Source organism: Choloepus didactylus, chromosome 1, assembly GCF_015220235.1.
Source record: "Choloepus didactylus isolate mChoDid1 chromosome 1, mChoDid1.pri, whole genome shotgun sequence".
Classification (NCBI taxonomy): Eukaryota; Metazoa; Chordata; class Mammalia; order Pilosa; family Megalonychidae; genus Choloepus; species Choloepus didactylus.
Window position 1 is genome coordinate 24,090,076 of NC_051307.1, and position 18,499 is coordinate 24,108,574.

General features: G+C 42.8%; 1 protein-coding gene across 6 annotated transcripts in view; it reads left to right on the forward strand.

Annotated features, from left to right (window-relative positions):
• LOC119531590 (amyloid beta precursor protein) overlaps window positions 1–18,499 on the forward strand; it is a 310,781-nt gene that overhangs the window by 237,111 nt on the left and 55,171 nt on the right. For all 6 annotated transcript variants that reach the window (XM_037832974.1, XM_037832984.1, XM_037832991.1 and 3 more), the window contains 2 exons: window positions 358–486; window positions 1,384–1,483. In XM_037832974.1, the coding sequence (XP_037688902.1) occupies window positions 358–486; window positions 1,384–1,483 (229 nt within the window). The remainder of the gene's footprint in view (window positions 1–357; window positions 487–1,383; window positions 1,484–18,499) is intronic.

An 18,499-nucleotide genomic window follows, 5' to 3' on the forward strand; every position in this document is an offset into this window, starting at 1 on the left:
GTATATTTAAGCAAGAGAAGGGAAGGACCTAACTTAATTCCAATTCCCATATCTATCTACCCTTTTTCTATCGCAGGATGCTGCCATTTAAAAAGAAAGTGTTGATTAAGGAGAACAATGATATTATATGCTGCAAAAACTAAATGCTGTTGCAGAAAAGTGGCCAATCAACTAAGTAATTGCCCATTAAGAAAGGAGTGGGATAAATGTGTAAAAAGGAGAATTGCAAGAACTGATTCTTGATGCTTTTACATCATGGAATGAATTAGTGGGAACTCTGACCTATGGCACAAAACCACTGGAAGAAGCAATATTTTGAACAAACGTGAAAAAAACTTCTGCTTTTTTTCCCCACAGCCTCGTCACGTGTTCAACATGCTAAAGAAGTATGTCCGCGCTGAGCAGAAAGACAGGCAGCACACCTTAAAGCATTTTGAACATGTGCGCATGGTGGACCCAAAGAAAGCTGCCCAGATCCGGTCCCAGGTAAGCGCAGAATGTGCTAATCATTTGCAGCTTTGACCATCCAGTATTCCTGTTTCTTGGGTTGGTGATGGGATGTCCAGGTGTTCCCAGAGCAGGTATGGGTGTTATACATATATGTCAAGAGCTCATTAACACCTGGTCAATTCTAAAGGTTCGTCTTAGTGCAGTATGTGATTTGGCATTTTATGAGTTATGAAAATAATAAAGAATATATAAATCTTAATTGTGTACTCTTGCTGATTCTTAAGGAACTGTTTAAAATTCTGATGAATGAAATGAAAAAAGCAAAAGTTTGCTTAACCAAAGCCTCCAAAACCAGCTCAACTGAATTGTGGCAGGCAATAATAAACTCGGTTGCTATCCCAATGCTTGGATTTAATGTCAGCTGAAATGAAGCTTTGTGATCATGTGTTTTATACCCCCAGCTTCTCAAAAGTTGAAAACCAGGATTTCCCTCTGGAAATCTGAAATTTTTACATTTCCTAAATAGAAGATGTAAAAAATATATATTTAATGTGAAATACCCCATCAGATTTAAATCTGTTCCTATGACTTGCAGAATTTGCAAAGAAATAGATTTAGAGCTTCAAGGTTTTTTGGTTTTAGGGAGCCTCAATATTATAAATCTGAGGTGGTCTTTCAGATCTGCTGTCTTAACATGGGTGCAATATAATGGGAAGTTTAAAAATAAGCCTTAAAGCAGAGCAAACAATGGAAGAAAAGTTAGAATAAACGATAGAAGAACAAAAAATCAGGACATTCTTTCAGCTTAAAGTTCCAGTAGCATTTCATCAGTTTTATTTTAAAAGTGTATAGTTATCCTTTTTCTGTGGTGTCTGATAAGAAAAAGTATTCCTATCCCAAAGAGGTTTTACCTGGAGCTGTCCTCCTTTGCAGGTCATGACACACCTGCGTGTGATTTATGAGCGCATGAACCAGTCTCTCTCCCTGCTCTACAATGTACCTGCAGTGGCTGAAGAGATTCAGGATGAAGTTGGTAAGTAAGCTCTTCTTTTCATGCTGTGCATTTAAACATATTTTCTCCTGTAGAAAATTGTTCTGCCTTAGGAATCAAAAAAGTAGAAGGAAAGACCAAATTCCCCTTTGCAGTGAAACTTCGGGTATGGAACTAGCTCTCACCTTCAGCCATTGCATCATTTTTTAACTGTCCATACTTATAAGACTGGGAGAAATGTAACTTGGCCTAGGATATATTTCTGTAATAATGGGTTGCTTATTATTATCGGTACCAATTTTTTTCTAATTTGGACAATCTTGGAAGTATTGATGGTTTGGTATCTTACAGTTAAAAAAAAATCAACCCTTTTGTCTCTTGATTCTTCACCATGTCTTCATAGGTGGTATGATTTCCTCATTTCACAGACAGAAGCCCAAACTCAGAATTTAAGTCACGCACATCTTAGGTAGCACAGCCGAAACACAAAACTATGACCTCTGATTTTGATGTGATTTTCAGTATGTCGTAACTCTCTGATGGCAGAGAAAAATAGCCTTGAGTTTTCTCTGAACCACATCGTTGTTTAAAATTTTCTCTTAATTAAAATAGATTTCCACTATCTTTTTAAAATTTTTTTATTTGAAAATAGCTGTAGACTCCCAAGAAGTTGGAAAATAATACAGAGATATTCCATATATCCATTAGCTTCCACAGTGACAACATATTACATAAGTAAAATACATTTTCAAAACCAGAACCAAAAATATTGTGCATCCACTATCTTGTGTGTCCCTAGTTTTCCTAATGACATCTTTAAGATTTCATGAGTAAGTTCTCAAAAATCAGTTTTCCTTAGAAAGGGAGTAAAGTTTCATATAACCTGATTCTCAGTAAACTCCCCAAATGCCCATATTTGTTTAACTTTACCTCACATAGGGACACAGATGACTGTTAGGCTAGTGAATCTTTCAACCCAAAGCAATTGCTTGTATACTGGAGACTTGGTGCATAGTGACAGCACATAAGTGATTCGTATTTGTTTACCTTGCTCCATAGGGAATCTTGCCCTTTGCTAATTAGGTAGGTAAAAGATGCAGGTTATCGTCTGAGAGCAAAACACTCAGGATGTTGTATATCAGTACACCCATTACAGGAAATCCTTCTTTGAAGTAATTTCAAAACCTGAAACCCCACTTAAGGGCGAGCCAGCTCATCTTATTTCATGCCACTGCTATTCTATGCTTTTTTCTAACTTAATGCTGCCTTATAAATGTTGTTTATAATACTGTCAGGTGTTTGGCATATCTCACGTGACTATTAGTCTATTCAGTACTGTTTGTTGTGGGAGAGAAATACATACACTGCAGGGTACCACTTGGTAAAGAAACTTCATAATGTGTCATCACCTTTTGTTCAGAAGGGGCAACTCACTGTTGAGCAAGAGCTTAAGTGGATACTTCAATGGATCGAGGACAGGGGTTTCCAATTAGTCTTTCACTCTATAAAGTTTTCTTTAAGGAAATGAATATACTTGTTAGGTATACTTGTAGGGTAGACACCAGTAAGGAACTGATAAAATATTGCATATTAAATTAGTATTTTAAAAGTCCTCCAATGATTTGTAGAAGGGACAAAAACAACAAAATCATCTCATTCTTAATGAACTGAAACTAAAATCTTCTGGACTAATATATTTTTGCATTAAAGCTATCTTACAGGTGTAGTTTCACATGACACTTCAGGTGAAGTATTGCCAGTGAGTCCATATCATAGAAGAATAAGTTAGTTCAAAGGACTAGAAAGTTGATGGCCAGTATTCCACTCTCTCCCAATAATTATGGTTGACATCTTTCGAATTACATTATTAGAACTTAATTTTATTTGGCAATATACTATAGAAAACATTAGCCAGTAATTAATGAGTCACACTTACATAGAATAGATGGTGATTCCCATATCTTGAGTGCTGCAAAATGCCCAAGAGTAGAACAGAGCAACACAGTAAACTTCAAATCTCAGTGTCAGAGAGAGATTTAGATAATTAGAATCATGAAATTTTCTTCTAAAAAGAAAGCTTACACCATTAGGTTGGATTTTAAAAGCATGTTATTTAGAAAATCTATTTGTCATTCTTAGTATACTAGATCCCAAATCCTGAAGGCTAATCTTTTAAAAAGCCTTCCATTTGGAATTTTGGGTGCTTCCACTTTTAAAGGCTGTTACAGATTGAAAGAGAAGCTTGCGGTAATTATACTGAACTTGCATTAATTAAACCTGTACCTCATGTGAGCTCCTAATACAAAGCTAGAGAAGAGGAATTGCTGGGGAAAATAGTTTTTCTGGATCAAGCTTAATTGTCATTCACAGTTGTTCTTCATGTAATGAAACATTTGAAAATAACTTCAAATAGGGGTATAGATGAAACAAGTCTTGCCATGGGTGCTAACTGGTCAGCAGTGGTTATTTGGAATTTCTTATATTATTCTCTTTACTTTGTATATGTTTGAAATTTTCCATAGTAAAAGTTTTTAGCTCACTTTCCAAATAGCATCTTCACACTTCTTCCACTTTATATCTTGTACATTTTCTAATAGTGTCTGATTAAATGCTTTGTCATTAGTCTGATTTGCATTTATCTGCCATGTCTGTATCTAGTCCAGCATTGAATTTGGAGTCAGTTCAGTCCAAATAGAAAGGACACTAAAATTCACAGCTGCCGACAAAAGGACAAGATCTGAGAGTATCTACCAATCCTTGCCCTTTGTTTTAAAGTTCATGCTTATAAATATGGGCAATTAGGCTACATATAATGCTGTAAAACATCCAGGCAGAAATACAATAGTATAATTAAATTACAGTAACAGGTGCTGACTCACTGGATGAAGTTTTCACTAATCTGGGGAACTGCCAGCATCTTCAGTGACATAAGTACACCTGCTTCAGTAAATTAATGTTCCCTATAGTATAGGATTCTCCATTATGGGAGAAAATGTGGAAGAAGGGAGCCACGCTACAAAGAAGGAATGCTGTGGGAAAAGGTGAGCAGTGACGTCTAATGTATGACTACAGTAAAGTGTATCTAGAGCATCAGGTTCACCAAGGGAGTGACTTCTTGTCCAGGCCCCTTTTTCACCAGCATGCTTCTCTGACTTTACTATTAACTCTAGTAAATCCCAGGGCTATAGGTCTAGCCACAGAGTCCTAGTGCCATATTCCAGACTTTCAGAATATCCTGCACACATTGAAAATTCAAATCAATGTATGTAAAGGAGAACTCAATGTGTCGCCTGGAAATGTAGTCTTTCTACACTCTATCACGGTTAATGGCTCCCCTACCATCCTTCCAGTTGTCTGATCTTATCCATGACACCTTCTTCTCCCTCACCCATGATTTCTTATCAATAGGAAGTCTTATAAACTCTCTTATATTCGTGTGTAATCCCTGCTCTTAGCTTCTGTTATCTTAGTTCTGATCCTTATTCACTGTCATCACTTTGAGTAGATTCCCAATCAGTCACCCTGCTTCTTATCTCACTGCAGCTTCCCAAATTCATCCTCTTCAGGAAAGCCCAAATTCCTTGCTTAAAACGCAACTTAAATCTTGCTCATGGTCCTTCCTTGCTCAAAATGTTACACTGTGCAAGAGCCATCTGGAATGCCCATGCACATGTAAAACCTTAAACTAATTTGCATAGGGAGTGAAAGAGAGGAGCTGGCATTTGAGTGACCCACGTCATTAATGAGTGTCCGTTGGTCCCAAAGTCGATGGTCTGGGTTTTTTAAATCAGAGTCATCCTTGAGATACAGGGCCACCACATATAGATGTGGCATGTGGTTTAGGGAAGTTTCGACCCTGAAACCCAGCCTGCATCCCACTCACAGGGCGAAATGCTCTGGCACTGGGTTATATCTCTAGAAGTGGGGCTTTCTTGAAATTCTCACAAATACAATCAATGTACAGGCTAGTGAGGATGCTGGTGAATTAGTGATATCATCCCAAGTTTACAGTTGAAGACACTGAACCTTAGAGAAGTCACTAACTTGCCCAACACAGATCAAAGAGGATCAAAGTAATTTGGAGCTAACGTCTGACCCATTCTAACATCCCTGTTCTCTCTGCTCTCTGCTCTCATAGGTAGAATTTTCTTCCTCTTTACCTCAGTTTCAAAAACTGTACCCACCACTAATATCATGTGTATTTTGTATTTATTTAATTATCTGTTATATGTTCTCCAACCTTCCTATTCCGTGAGTTCATGGTCATCTTTGTATCCTCAGGATACAACAGACAGCCTCATACTTTGAAGGTATGCAGTAATCATAGCCATAAGAATCCCCAGATTGCAAGGCAGATACTCCTTAACTGAGGATGATTAAGCAGTGTCAAGAAGATTGCACTGGACAATGTGAAACAGGCAAGGATAACTTTATTCACACTTACGGTGCTATGGGAAAGAGAGAAGAACTCAAATCTGGAAACAGGACAACAAGCTTTTTAAGGACTGGGAATGGGTTGGAGGAAAAGCACTGGAATAGAGTAAGGGTTGGGGGGTTGATCTCGGGGATGGGTGGGTGATTTACTGAGGTTGCAATTAAGACCATTTGGTTTGGAATGTTTTTCTGTCCAGTAATTGGGCCACCTGCAGTCTGTAAGGGCCAGAAGTGGCGAAAGGGGAGGTAAGGAACCGCCTGGTATGGATCCTTTCAGGCTGGAATGAGAGGGAGGCCAGGGGCCTGAAGTCAGGAAGAAGCCCCTTGTCAAAAGTTTACTCAAGCTAAAGGGAAGTTAAGGCCATCTTGGTCAGCAGACTCCTCAGTGACCCTTAAGGACCCAAAATGAGCTCACTCCTTTCCTTAGCACCTAGTACAGCAGTGCACAAAACCAAATCTCTTTCCTCAGCCACAGTGTTCTCTGACACTGTCATTGATCAAGCCAACACAATGAATGCAGTTGGTAAAGGTATCAGAAAATAAAGTGAATAAAACCATGTTTTAAAGACTGTAATTAATAAAATTTCACAACATGCTTCTGTATCATACCATGACACTATGTTGTAATCTGCCTGATCTGCGTCGTGTCGTCCAGTGTGACCATTCTGTTATCTACAATCTGAACTAATTTATTTGCTTCACCAGTAGGAATAATAAAAACTGCCCTGAAAATTGCTTTATTAAAAACCTACCTTTTATTATTTTATAATATTTATTTTCCAGTTCCATAAGAATTATATGCAGCTTCCTAGGCACAGTCATTTATTATTTCTTATTTACCTTTTTTTAAAAGTCACTTGCATGCAAATTATGAGGCTTTCTTGCTGCAAAGAAAGGCTTAATGTGTTGTTTTTCAAGGAAGAATCCTCTAATCTATTTACAGAAGCAGTTTAGAACTTTATTTCCTTTATTCAACAATAATAAAATTATTTCATAAAAATAATAATGAAAATAGGGTTTCTCTTCAATATCCATATTTTGCCGTAATCATCTTTTAACCCTTCAAAAAGGCAAAATACCTTCACTCTTACTATTGTTCAGCTCTACCTTTGCTGGATCAAATTGCTATTTAGAAATGATTGGTTTTCTTTGCCCTTTAAACCTTCCTTTGATCTATGCTAAAAGGATTCTATTCTACCCCTTCTGTTGGCACTGAGGTTCTTTATTGCAGTGCTTCAGTTTGCAGCTCCCTCAAGGCTAAAAATATTGTAGCTCTCAATTTAGAGAGGCATATTTCACAGAACACTATAATGACCAATTTATGAAAAAGGCAGTAGGAAGGAAAAGAGGAAGGAAGGCATAATTGATTCATACACTGGTTTTTTTTTTTGTTGATGTTGGTTTTTTTTTTTCCTTTTAGCATTCAAAAGTAATAAAAACATGAATTATTTTAAACCAGATGTTTGAAGGCTCTCCAGCTGAATAAATCTATAGTGAATGCTGTAGGATTGAAAGACATGGCAAGGGACTAATGAAAGAATGCTTATAATTTTTTATTATAATTCTACTGCAGCCTCTTCATAAAATTGTTCACTCCTTGGGGAAAATTCAGTATGCTTATTTCAAAGACAGTGTCTCCATTGTCTGTTCCTGATAAACCTATTGATTTTTTTAATTTAATCAATTCAAAGTAGACTAGGTTTAAAATAAACTTTACAACACTTTCCATTTCAACCAAATGCAACATTTCGTACTCTTGAGAATTTGGAATGTTCTTATGTATGATTGTTAATCAAGGAAGGGTATCAAGGAGGAAAAAAAAAAAAATCATAGGAGTAAATAAAGTAAGAGAGAGCTATTTTATTCTCCTTTTATTCTTTTTATTTCATCGGAAATGAATTTTAAATTTATGCAGATTTTATATTTACAGCTGATTTAAGTATTTGGAAAAAAGAGCATTTGTTTGTATCATAGGCAGCCAAGAGGCATTTCCTTCCTTTGATTGTATAGTAGTCTGAGGGCCCCATGTTCATATTTTTCCTCTTATCTTTATTTATTTTTAAAAGGTCTATGCATTGTAAGGGAGAGAGAATGATTTTAAAATAATGCATGGGCAGGAGAAAAGTAGTGAACTTACACTGATAACTTGCTTTTGAGGCAGACACAATGCTAGATGTTCTATATGTATATCCTCATTTAATCCTCGCAATTATGCAACACAGTGTATGGAAGCCCCATTTACAGATGTGAAAGCTGAGGCTCAGGGTGATTACATAAACTGCCTACATCTCTTCCCCCAAAGCTGGGGGACCCAGACTATATTCCTGAGTGTATGTGGCTAGAAAGACTCCCTCTTTCCACTCTGCCAGGCTGTCTTCATGCATTTATTTTCATTAATCATTTAAATTATACATAATTAGTTATACATAATTAGTTGCCAAAATCTTAAACCAACAAATCTATCAGCTAGCCTTGCTAATGTAACTTTCATTTAGACCAAAATCCCTCTTCTCACAGAGCTTTGGCAATGGGTAATCAGATCAATAAAGGTCAGTTTTGACCAATTCATCTTTCCCTTATTTTACCACCTGGATCTTCCATGTCTTTAAAATTATCCCTTCATGTCTTCCTGGATATCTTTTCCTAGTCCCATTGTCATATTTTCTTTTTTTTTTTTTTTGAGCATTTCTTTCTTTGCTGCTACCTTGACTCTGTTTTTCTGATTTCTCTTTCTCTCCCTGTACATTTCCTTCTTTCTCTTAATATTGCTCTGCTGTCCCTGTCTCTCTACTCTTTCTCTTTCTTCGCTTCTTTTTTACCATGGGAGGGCCACTTATTTATCATCTACAAAGCATAGAGTTTTGGAGAGACAAAACTAAGCAGTCGCTCATCTATTTCATTCCTGGAGGGAAAGAGAATATCCTGTATGTTTCTGCACTGAAGATCACTGGCCACCAAGAAGCATAGTGGGCCAAAGGCAGTCTGGAACTCATGGAAATAGACATTTCAACACATTACTATCCTCTGTAAATAGATTTCCTGGTTTCCCACATCTGGTAGTTCTCAAAACTGGAAGGCTCATTGCCTTCCGTAGAGGGGAATTCTTTCTAAGCTGAAGTTTTAACAAAATATTATGTACTGTAACAGAAATCCACCTCACGGTGATTCCACTTTGAACATTCAGGAAAGGAGGCTATAAATAGAGGAATCTGTTTAGGACACTGTCACCTTTTATTCCAAGTTTTGGTAAGGTTCCAGCAAATTTCCTTATAAACTTCTTAAAACCATGATGACTGTGACGTGTCATTTTCCGACCATCCCCTTATTTGCCTGCGGGCCCCTCGCCCAGGTGTCCAGTCTAAGGCCGAGTAATCCACTCCAGCTCTGCTGATTTCATTGATGATCCAGTGTGGCTCTAAATGTGTTTTCTGAGCTCACCTCACCAGCACTCAAGTGTGACACTGAAAATTGAATAAAATCCAAAAAGAAATCCTAACTGAAATGATTGGGGTGTGAAGTCAGACCACAGTGTTGGCTGCTGGGCTTATTCTTGACATAACTCCAGAGCAGATGTGTCCTGGTTTTTATGTAGCATTGTGGGAACTGCCGATGATTTTAGACTGGAACCAACGGCCAGTCAATTCTGTTTTTCACAAGCAACTGCCTTCAGGATTCATTGCCACCCTGAATGTAGAGATAACTCCAAGTTGAGATCAATTTTGAAATATGTTTCCACATAGCCTAACAGAGAATGAGATGAATTTGTTTGGCCTGTGAGACAGAGTTTGGGAAGGAATGTTAATATGCCTGTTGCTGTTCAACTCAGACATTTTGCAAGGTCTTCCCCAAGTAAGCTCAGTCATTCTTTGTTAGCATTTCTCTTGTGATGTATCCCATGGGCTGCTTCAGAAAGGAAATCATAGAAGGTGAGGTATAATGTCTCATCTAAAAGAGTACAATCAATCTTTTAACCTATTTCAAATTAGGGAATGTGTCCAAAGGAATGTTGAATTGGCATGAGTCAAAACCCTTTTCATGAAGTCTTTTGGATTCAGAGCAAGAAACAGGTGGCCAAAGAGCAAGGCCAGGTTGTTAACTTAATTTCAACTACTATTGTCAGATGCATTGTCCTGTGACAGTGGATTTAAACTAACTTATCTAACATGTTTAATTTTTTAATAATTATTAAAATTATACCAAGGATACCAATAACCAGTTTTCTATGTTTTTATATATGAGACTTTAATACTTTTTAAATAACTCTAGTTTTCTAGTATCAAACAGCCTTTGACAAATAAAATGAAAACTAACTTCCTCATTGATACCATTGGGAATAGTTGTTTCACCACTCTCTATTTGGAAAGTAATTCTTTGAGGGTTTCAGAAGCACATGAGTGTATGTGACCTATATTCACATCATCCTGATTAACCATTTACCATTATGAACCAGGTTACACCTTATTATTTCTTTGAAATGGAAATACATGCCTCTGGTAACATCTTATGATGGCTCTGTATCTTTGATTGTTGTTTGGATGGCATTTAGTTGAGTCTATCCATCTCCTGAAAGCAGATCTATGTCTCAGGGGTCAGTCTATGTCTTTAGATTGCTTTGTGGCATTGGGCTTGGTAAAGCTGGTCCTTAGGCACTGGAAACCAGAGACATGCACATGGTAGAGGACGACAGAGGAGCAGCTGCATGTTTCATGCATCTCGGAATCAATAGCTTAGCTAGCCTGGCCTTGGCAAGCTATTCATTTCTTCTCTTTGAGAGAGTGTAATAGTGAAGTGAAGCTCTCAGCCTATTGCAAAATGAGTTCCTTTTGAACCTTTCTCAAGTTATGAAGGAACTTCCTGGGGCACGAGCAGAGGAGAGCTAGAAGTGCAAAAGGGAAATGTGGAACATGAATCTGATTATATTTATTAGTATTCCGTACTGTATGTAATGAAGAAACTCTAGAAGCAAATCAAATTCCACATTCTGTTTTTGGGTTTGTTTTTAAGAAAGAGATGCTGGGATAAATTCTAAATTAGTTTCTCTCCCTTCATTTTATTGTTGACCACTGTGCCTTGAAAGATTTGAAATGGGTTTACTCTGAACTTATAGTGAGTATATTTGATAGAAAGGAAAGTTGCCATACCCACACTTTTTCACATGACCTGCACTGTAAGAAAAGTGTCATGTGCTAACATTAATCTGGCTGGACTTCAAAGTATTATCATTAATAATATGACCTTTTCACTGTAAAAATTTTTCTTTGACTAATGACTAACCAAATAACATCCATTTCTTCCTCTTCATAAATCCCCAAGGATACCAATAACCAGTTTTCTATGTTTTTATATATGAGAATTTAATACTTTTTAAATAACTCTAGTTTTCTACTATCAAACAGCCTTTGACAAATAAAATGAAAACTAACTTCCTCATTGATGTCATTGGGAATAGTTGTTTCACCACCCTCTATTTGGGAAGTGTTCTTTGAGGGTTTCAGAAGCACGTGAGTGTATATGACTTATATTCACATCATCCTGATTAACCATTTGCCATTATGAAAAACAAGGAAATCCAAAATTAATCAGGGACTTAGGATCTTAAATAAATATTTATTAAACACCTATCAGATTCCAGAGTCTGTGCTCAGTGCCAGACATATCACAAGGACAGGACATTATGTTTCCTACTCACATAACTTAGAATCTGCTTGGTGAGAAAGTACATACCCCTTAGATATGTAAAACAAGACACCAGGTAAATTTCAGATAAGAATTGTAAATTATAACAAAACAAAGGTTAAGAGTTATGATTTGAAAACTTCTGGATAATATAAGACTTAACCCAAAATTAAACATCTCAGTAGGACTTGGTGTCTTAGTTTCCCAGCTGCTAAAATGAATAACATACAATGGGTTGACTTGAACAACGGGAATTTATTGGTTCACAGTTTTGAGGCTAGGGAAAGTCCAAAATCAAGGCATCAACAAGTTAATGCTTTCTCCGTGAAGACCATGGCATTCTACCAGCAATCCTTGGTCCCTGGCTTTTCTTCCAAATGGCGGTGACATGGCAGTGTCTTCACTTGCAGCTTCTGGCTGTGTCCAGTTTCCTTTGCTTATAAGGACTGTAGCCATACTGGATTAAGGCCCATCCTCATTCAGTTTGGACACACCTTATCTAATAATATCTTCAAAGGTTCTATTTGCCAATGAGTTCACACAAGAACGGGGGTTCTTAATATATATTAAGCAGTTTTATTGAGATAAATTCACATATCATACAATCCACCTAAAGTGTACAATCACTCTCTTCTAGTATATTCACAGAGTTGTGCATTCATCACCACAATCAATTCTATAATATTTTCACCCTCAAGAGAGTTCACTATATTATACAGCCCCATGTTTTATTCTCTGGTGCGGTCGCAGTTGACTCGTCTGGGGGGGGGGGGTGGCGGCCGGTTGCTAAATCCTAGGCTCTCAGGACTGCTCGGAGGGTACCGGCGGCGGGGGCTCTTTCCCGGAGGTGAGGGCGAGGCGGGGGACTTGGCCAGGTCCCCGGCGGAGGCGTGCAAGGTGTGGAGGGCGGCGAGAAGGAACAGGCGGGACACGTTTCTTTTAGGGTGAAGAAGCCAAGAGAGTTTATTAGGGGAGAGTACAAGCTTATATCGGGCGGTTTAGAGGGCGGGGTAGCTGTAGAGGTTAAAGGTTTGGATTGGTTCTGAGAGGGCGCGGAGGTTGTTTGAAAAGGGGCGGGAGTTGCTCCGGTAACGGGGAGTGGGCGGGCAAGGTAAAGGGGGCGGTTTTTTCTGGCAAGCTTCCCCTGACGGTTTTACTTTGGGGTGAGGAAATGGGGCCTACATTCGGCTCCACTTTCTCAGGCCCGGGGGGCCGTGGAGGGCGCTACCACCCGTGCCCCACTACCTTTCCTAGGGGCTGATCAGTTCCCCTGGCCCAGGCCCGCCAAGTTGGAACTCGATAACAGTGTCCCGCATTTCCCCCTTCTTTTCTAATTAGAGGAAGAAGCTTACCGGAGAGATCCGCCAGGGGATGAGGGAAAGGGGAGGTGGGGGAAGGGATAGGGGTAGATGGTAGTTAGAGAGGCTGGAGCTCGACGTTGGTGCGGCGCCCGGGCATTCGAGAGGGGCCTCGCTGCTTGCGGGATGGACGAGGGTGGCGACGCTGTGGAGGGTCAGCTTCTTCAGTGGAGGCAAGTTGTTGATACTGGACTTGCACAAATGATGAAAAGACAGCATTGGCTTGGTTTTTAGCAAGCTGGACAATTCTGCGGATAATGCAGGGTCCTAGGGTGAGAGCTAGAATAATCATTAGTAGGGGGCCGATGAGAGGGAGGAGGTATGGGAGGAGGGGGGTAAAGATGTGGGACCAATAGTTGGTGGCTTCACGGTTTCTTTTGCGTTGTTCTAGTCCCTCTCGGACCTTTTTTAGGCTGTCTTCGGCGAGACCTGTGGAATTGGCATATACACAGCACTCTTCTCCTAGGGCGGCGCAAAGGCCTCCTTCTTTGAGGAGGAGAAGGTCGAGACCTCGGCGGTTTTGGAGCACGACCTCAGAGAGGGAATTGATAGAATTTTTAAGATGGGAAATAGCGTCTTGTAGGTGACGAATGTCCTCGTCAACAGCTGCCCGGAGGTGAGTTAGGGCGGAGCCTTGACTGGCTAATGCAGCGATTCCGGTGCCAGCGCCTGCAAGACCTAGGAGGGAGGCAATCGTGAGGACGGTGATGGGCTCTCGCTTTTGCAGAGGGGCAGGAACTGCAGTTGTTTCCAGGTGGAGGAAGAAGTCTTCCTCGCTGTGGTACAGGACCCTAGGGATAAGGACAATTAGGAGGCAAGTTTCTTTAGTTATATTGATGGTTTGCACGTTAAGGCAGGGGGTAAGTCCTGTAGAGGAGCAGAGCCATTGGGAGGAGTTATGAGGAATGAGAAATTTGGCAGAGCTGCTGGGAGATGAGTAGTTGGCACAAGCTGTGAGGTTGGGAGAGTTACTTGAGCGAGGGCGGATGCACTTTCCTGTAAAGGAGACTGAATGAAAGGTTAGGGGGACGGCAGAGGTATTCCAATTGCATTCCGAGGGGCTGTCCTCTGTGTTTTCTGAAAAGGAGAGGTTGGAGGCAACTGGCTCATACAGGGGGGAGGAAGTGGAGAGGCAAAGCCAGCAAGAGGAGGTAAGATTGGGGTTGGAGGAATTCACTGAGGTGAAGGCCGCTTGGATAAGGCCGAGGAGGGGAGAGGAGTAGCGAGAGGAGTAGCGAGAGGGGGGTAGAGGAGGTCGGGGTGGTGGGGTTGGCGATGCATTGTTTGCAGCTGAGGTGCGGCTGGTTGGAGCTGAGGTGCGGCTGGAGGGCTGTGGAAAAAGGGGGTTAATGACTTTATTGGGACCGATAGCAGAGGGGTTTTTTAGTACAGCCTCCTTTTTTATCAAAATAAGGGAACCTGGGTCGCCTCCTGGAAAGTAAATTCGGAAGCCCCAAGTTCGACCGAGTAGCCAAGAGGGATCAGTAGGAAGCTGCACGGTGAGTATAAGCTTTTTGGGGCAGGTGAGAAACTCAAACAGACCGTTGTTGGACATACAGGCATTTTCAACTTCAGTAAGGGTTAGATAACGATCAGAAACGGGAGGTTTCCAACCTGTGGCTATTGTTTCACACCCCCAGTACGGGCAGTAATAGTCCTTTGGGGAGTTGCAATATGATTTTCCAAGATTTACTTGGGGACACATGTAATATTGGGCCTGGTTAAGACTGGTAGGGAAACGACCTGGGGAGAATAGGTCGGAGGCGTAAATGGAAAAGGAGACTTGCATAGAGATATTGGTTCGTATAATTATGTTATCTTCCCACCACGCTAGTGTCCATTTCCAAGGCTGGTGGGGGTTGGCCTGTGTAGAAGAGGCGAGGGTTAACATGGCTATTAGAAGAGAAGCTATGCTTGGGTGAGGGTTGTGAAGGTGTAGGGGGCTGGCTTTTGCCTGTCTGTATAGGCGCATGATTTGGACGATTTCTTGTCTTTCCTCTTGCGAGTTTTCAGGCCTCTCCGGGGGTGCTCTCGGACGGCCTTCCTGGTCCAGTTGTAAGGTTGTCATCTGGTATGTTAGGCTGCGGAGACGGCGGCGTTCTCGTCTTGTCAGCCGTTTGGCTGCTGGTGGCGGGTCGGATTGCTTTTCCCGGGATCCAGATTGGTTGTGCTGCATCATCTGGGAAAACACAAGCAAACCCGCGCCCCTGGGCGAGGAGTGGGGAGGGACCCTTCCAGGCATTATTTTCTGGGTCCTTCCAGTAGACCATCGGGGCCTGGGTGGGCCTATACGAGGGCCCCCAATGTTTATGTAGGGGCGAAAGTCCTTCTTTATTGAATGTGAGTAGATTAAGGTGAATAAGGGCTGCTATGATAAGGTCCCCTGGAGTTGCCTGGGGGAGCATTGCCCTTTCTTTTTCAATGTGTGTTTTTAAGCGGCGATGGACTGCTTCCACAATGGCTTGCCCCTGTGGATTATAGGGGATGCCGAAATGATGGGTGATGTTGTATAACTGGAGAAAGGCCGCAAAGGAGGCACTGCGATAGGCAGGTCCATTGTCTGTTTTTATGTCCCAGGGGACTCCCATGAAGAGAATTCCCTGTCTTAGGGCCTTGATACAGTGTTTGGCCGTTTCCCCGGCGAGGGGGACTGCATAACACATGGCTGAGAAGGTGTCAATTATTACATGTACATACTTGAGGCGCCCAAAGGACGGAACGTGAGTTACATCCATTTGCCATCTAGAATTGGGTTTTAGGCCTCGTGGGTTGACTCCCTGAGGTTGCAAGGGGCCAAGCGGCGCAAAGGGCGCACAAGTTGCACAATTGCGGACAAGATGTTTACAGGTATCTAGGGGGAGGCCACATAAATGATGCAACGACGTAGCCGAAAAGTGAAATCTAGAATGCAATAACTTAGCCTGGTTAACAGCATCCCCCGGAGGGGCTGCCGTGTGAGTTAGCATAGCTTGGGTAGTCTGAGCTGAGACCGCTTGGTCTACTATACTATTGCCATTAGCCAAGGGCCCCGGAAGGCCTGAGTGACTACGAATATGGCTAATGAACCAAGGATCTTGTCGATGCTCCAGGATGCTCCTGAGGGTAGAAAGTGCTTTATCAATGGCCGAGTCCCCGGGGAAAAAGGTGGAAAACGCGAGGACTCGGCAGACCTGATAAGTGTAGAGGCTGTCAGTGAAAATGTTTACTGGGTGGTTACAGTGGGCGTTTAGTGCGTATGACACCGCCAGAATTTCCCCCACTTGGACTGAATGAAGGTTGACATAACTGAATAGGCGGGGTTCCGGGTGGTCCTGTGAATAAGAGAGGAAGGCGAAACGGAAGGTAAAGACGGTGGTGGCACCCGGGATGGGTGCAGAGGAGGGGAAAGGATGGAAGGGGCTGCGGAAGGGAAGCTTGGCGAGCCCCTGTAACAGTCGATGGCTAGGATAGTGGCAGCTGAATTCTCCCTGAAATCCTTCTAAGAGGATTTGCATGTCCGGGTTATCACGTATAAGCAGGCGGGTTTGGCCTGCGTCTAGGGGCCAAACAATTTTTTCTGGCGGCTCTCCGAATACATGAACAGCCAGGGTAACTAGATCTGAAGCTAGGCTGATCCAGAGCCGCACTGCGGGGCAAATTTTTCTAAGCCGGCTTTTAGCAGGGTGCACCCAAAGTAGAGGGCCTTCCTGCCACAGGCAGCCCATGGGTGTGCCGGGCGTAGGGATGAGTGCTATAAGATTGCCCTCTTTAGTGCTGAACCTGTTGAGACAGCAGGCGGCGAGTGCCTTGTTAATTGCAGCAATGGCTTCCTTTGCCTCCTGGGTGAGCTTAATGCGCCGGGAGATTGCTAGCGGCGGGGCTTCAGGGACACTCAGCAGCATAAAGAGTGGTTGGAGCTGCGCGGTGGTGATCGGCAACGCAGAGCGGAGCCAATTGATCTGACCGCAGAGCTGTTGAAGCTCAGTGATAGTGACCCGATCCGGTATGTCCAGCTGGGGAGCGGACGGGGCAATGGTTCTATCAATACTAAACCCTAAGAAGGCTAATGGTGGCACAATTTGAACTTTATCGGGCTGAACCGTAAGGCCGAGGTCAGCTAAATTAGTGGTGAGGTCTTTGAGGATTAGAGGAAGTGCCTCGGCGTCCTCAGAGGCCACCAAGATGTCATCCATGTAATGGATGAGCATGGCCCGCTTTCGCAGGGGGGCCACTGCGTGATTAACATACATTTGGCAGATGGCCGGACTGTTACGCATCCCTTGAGGGAGGACTTTCCATTGGTACCTGCTAGCCGCGCCCGCGTGATTGGGGACGGGAACTGTAAAGGCAAAGCGCGGGCGGTCTCGCTCATGTAGCGGGATGGAAAAGAAACAGTCTTTGATGTCAATGGTGGCTACATGATAGTGGGCCGGGATGGCTACCGGATGGGGGAGGCCAGGCTGCGGGGAACCCATGGGAAGAATATGCTTATTGATTTCCCGCAGATCATTGAGGAGCCTAAATTTCCCTGTGGCTTTTTTATGAATAACAAACACTGGTGAATTATAGGGACTAGTAGAAGGCTCTATGTGGCCAGCGTCCAATTGTTCTTGGACAAGGGCTTGGAGTGCTACTAATTTATGCGTGGGAAGGGGCCACTGCTCCACCCATATAGGGTCCTCAGTATCCCACTGCAGAGGAACGGGCGCTGGAGGTGTTAAACGAGCAGTGGCGCACATTATTGGGGGGGCTGCATGGTAAGCACTGCCCCAGAGGCGGCGAGGATGTCACGGCCCCATAAAATTTGGTCTATGGTGTGTAGAAATAACGGGCGGAAGGTGCCTGAGTGGCCCTCTTCATCCTCCCACTTAATGGGCCCTATGGCCTGGAGAGAGGTGGAGGTACCAGTGGCTCCCACTACTGAGGGACCATCGAGAACCATGCACATGGTGGCATACTGAGCGGGCATGCAAGAGACTTCTGCCCCGGAATCGAGCGTGCCCGTGTACCATTGCCCCTCTATTCTTAACTTACGAGTAGGCTTTTCTGGAGTGATAGGGACTGTCCAGAGAAGCGTTTTACTGCCGGTGAAGTGATTAGTTTTATTAGAACCGGCCGGCACGCTGCCTCTTAGGGATGGGGCTGAGGCTTGCCCCGCTTGGAGTTTAAAGCTTGCTCAGCATTTTGGCGCTGATTGACACCAGGGCAGCGGCAGAGGGTTTTGGGGTTATTTTTGCAATCGCGCACCCAGTGATAGCCACGCTGGCAGCGTGGGCAAGGAGTGGGAGGGGGGCGCCCATTGCGCTGCATGAAAGGCGGGCGGTTGACTTCTGCATTGGGGCACTCCCGGGCAAAATGACCGCTCTGCCCGCACTTAAAGCAACCGGTGGTGGCGGCTAAGGCGGCAGTGACAGCGCCAGAGACAGCCTGGGCTAGGGACGCGGCAGCTGGGTCAAAGGCGCTGCAGGCGAGTACCCAATCGTTTAGGCTTTTCTCCCGCAAGGGAAGAATAGCCTGCTTGCAAGGGGGATTGGCTCCCTCGAGAATGAGTTCTCGAGTGAGAGCCAGTTGGGCCTGGGGATCACTAACCTTCCTGGCGCAGGTTTCTTCA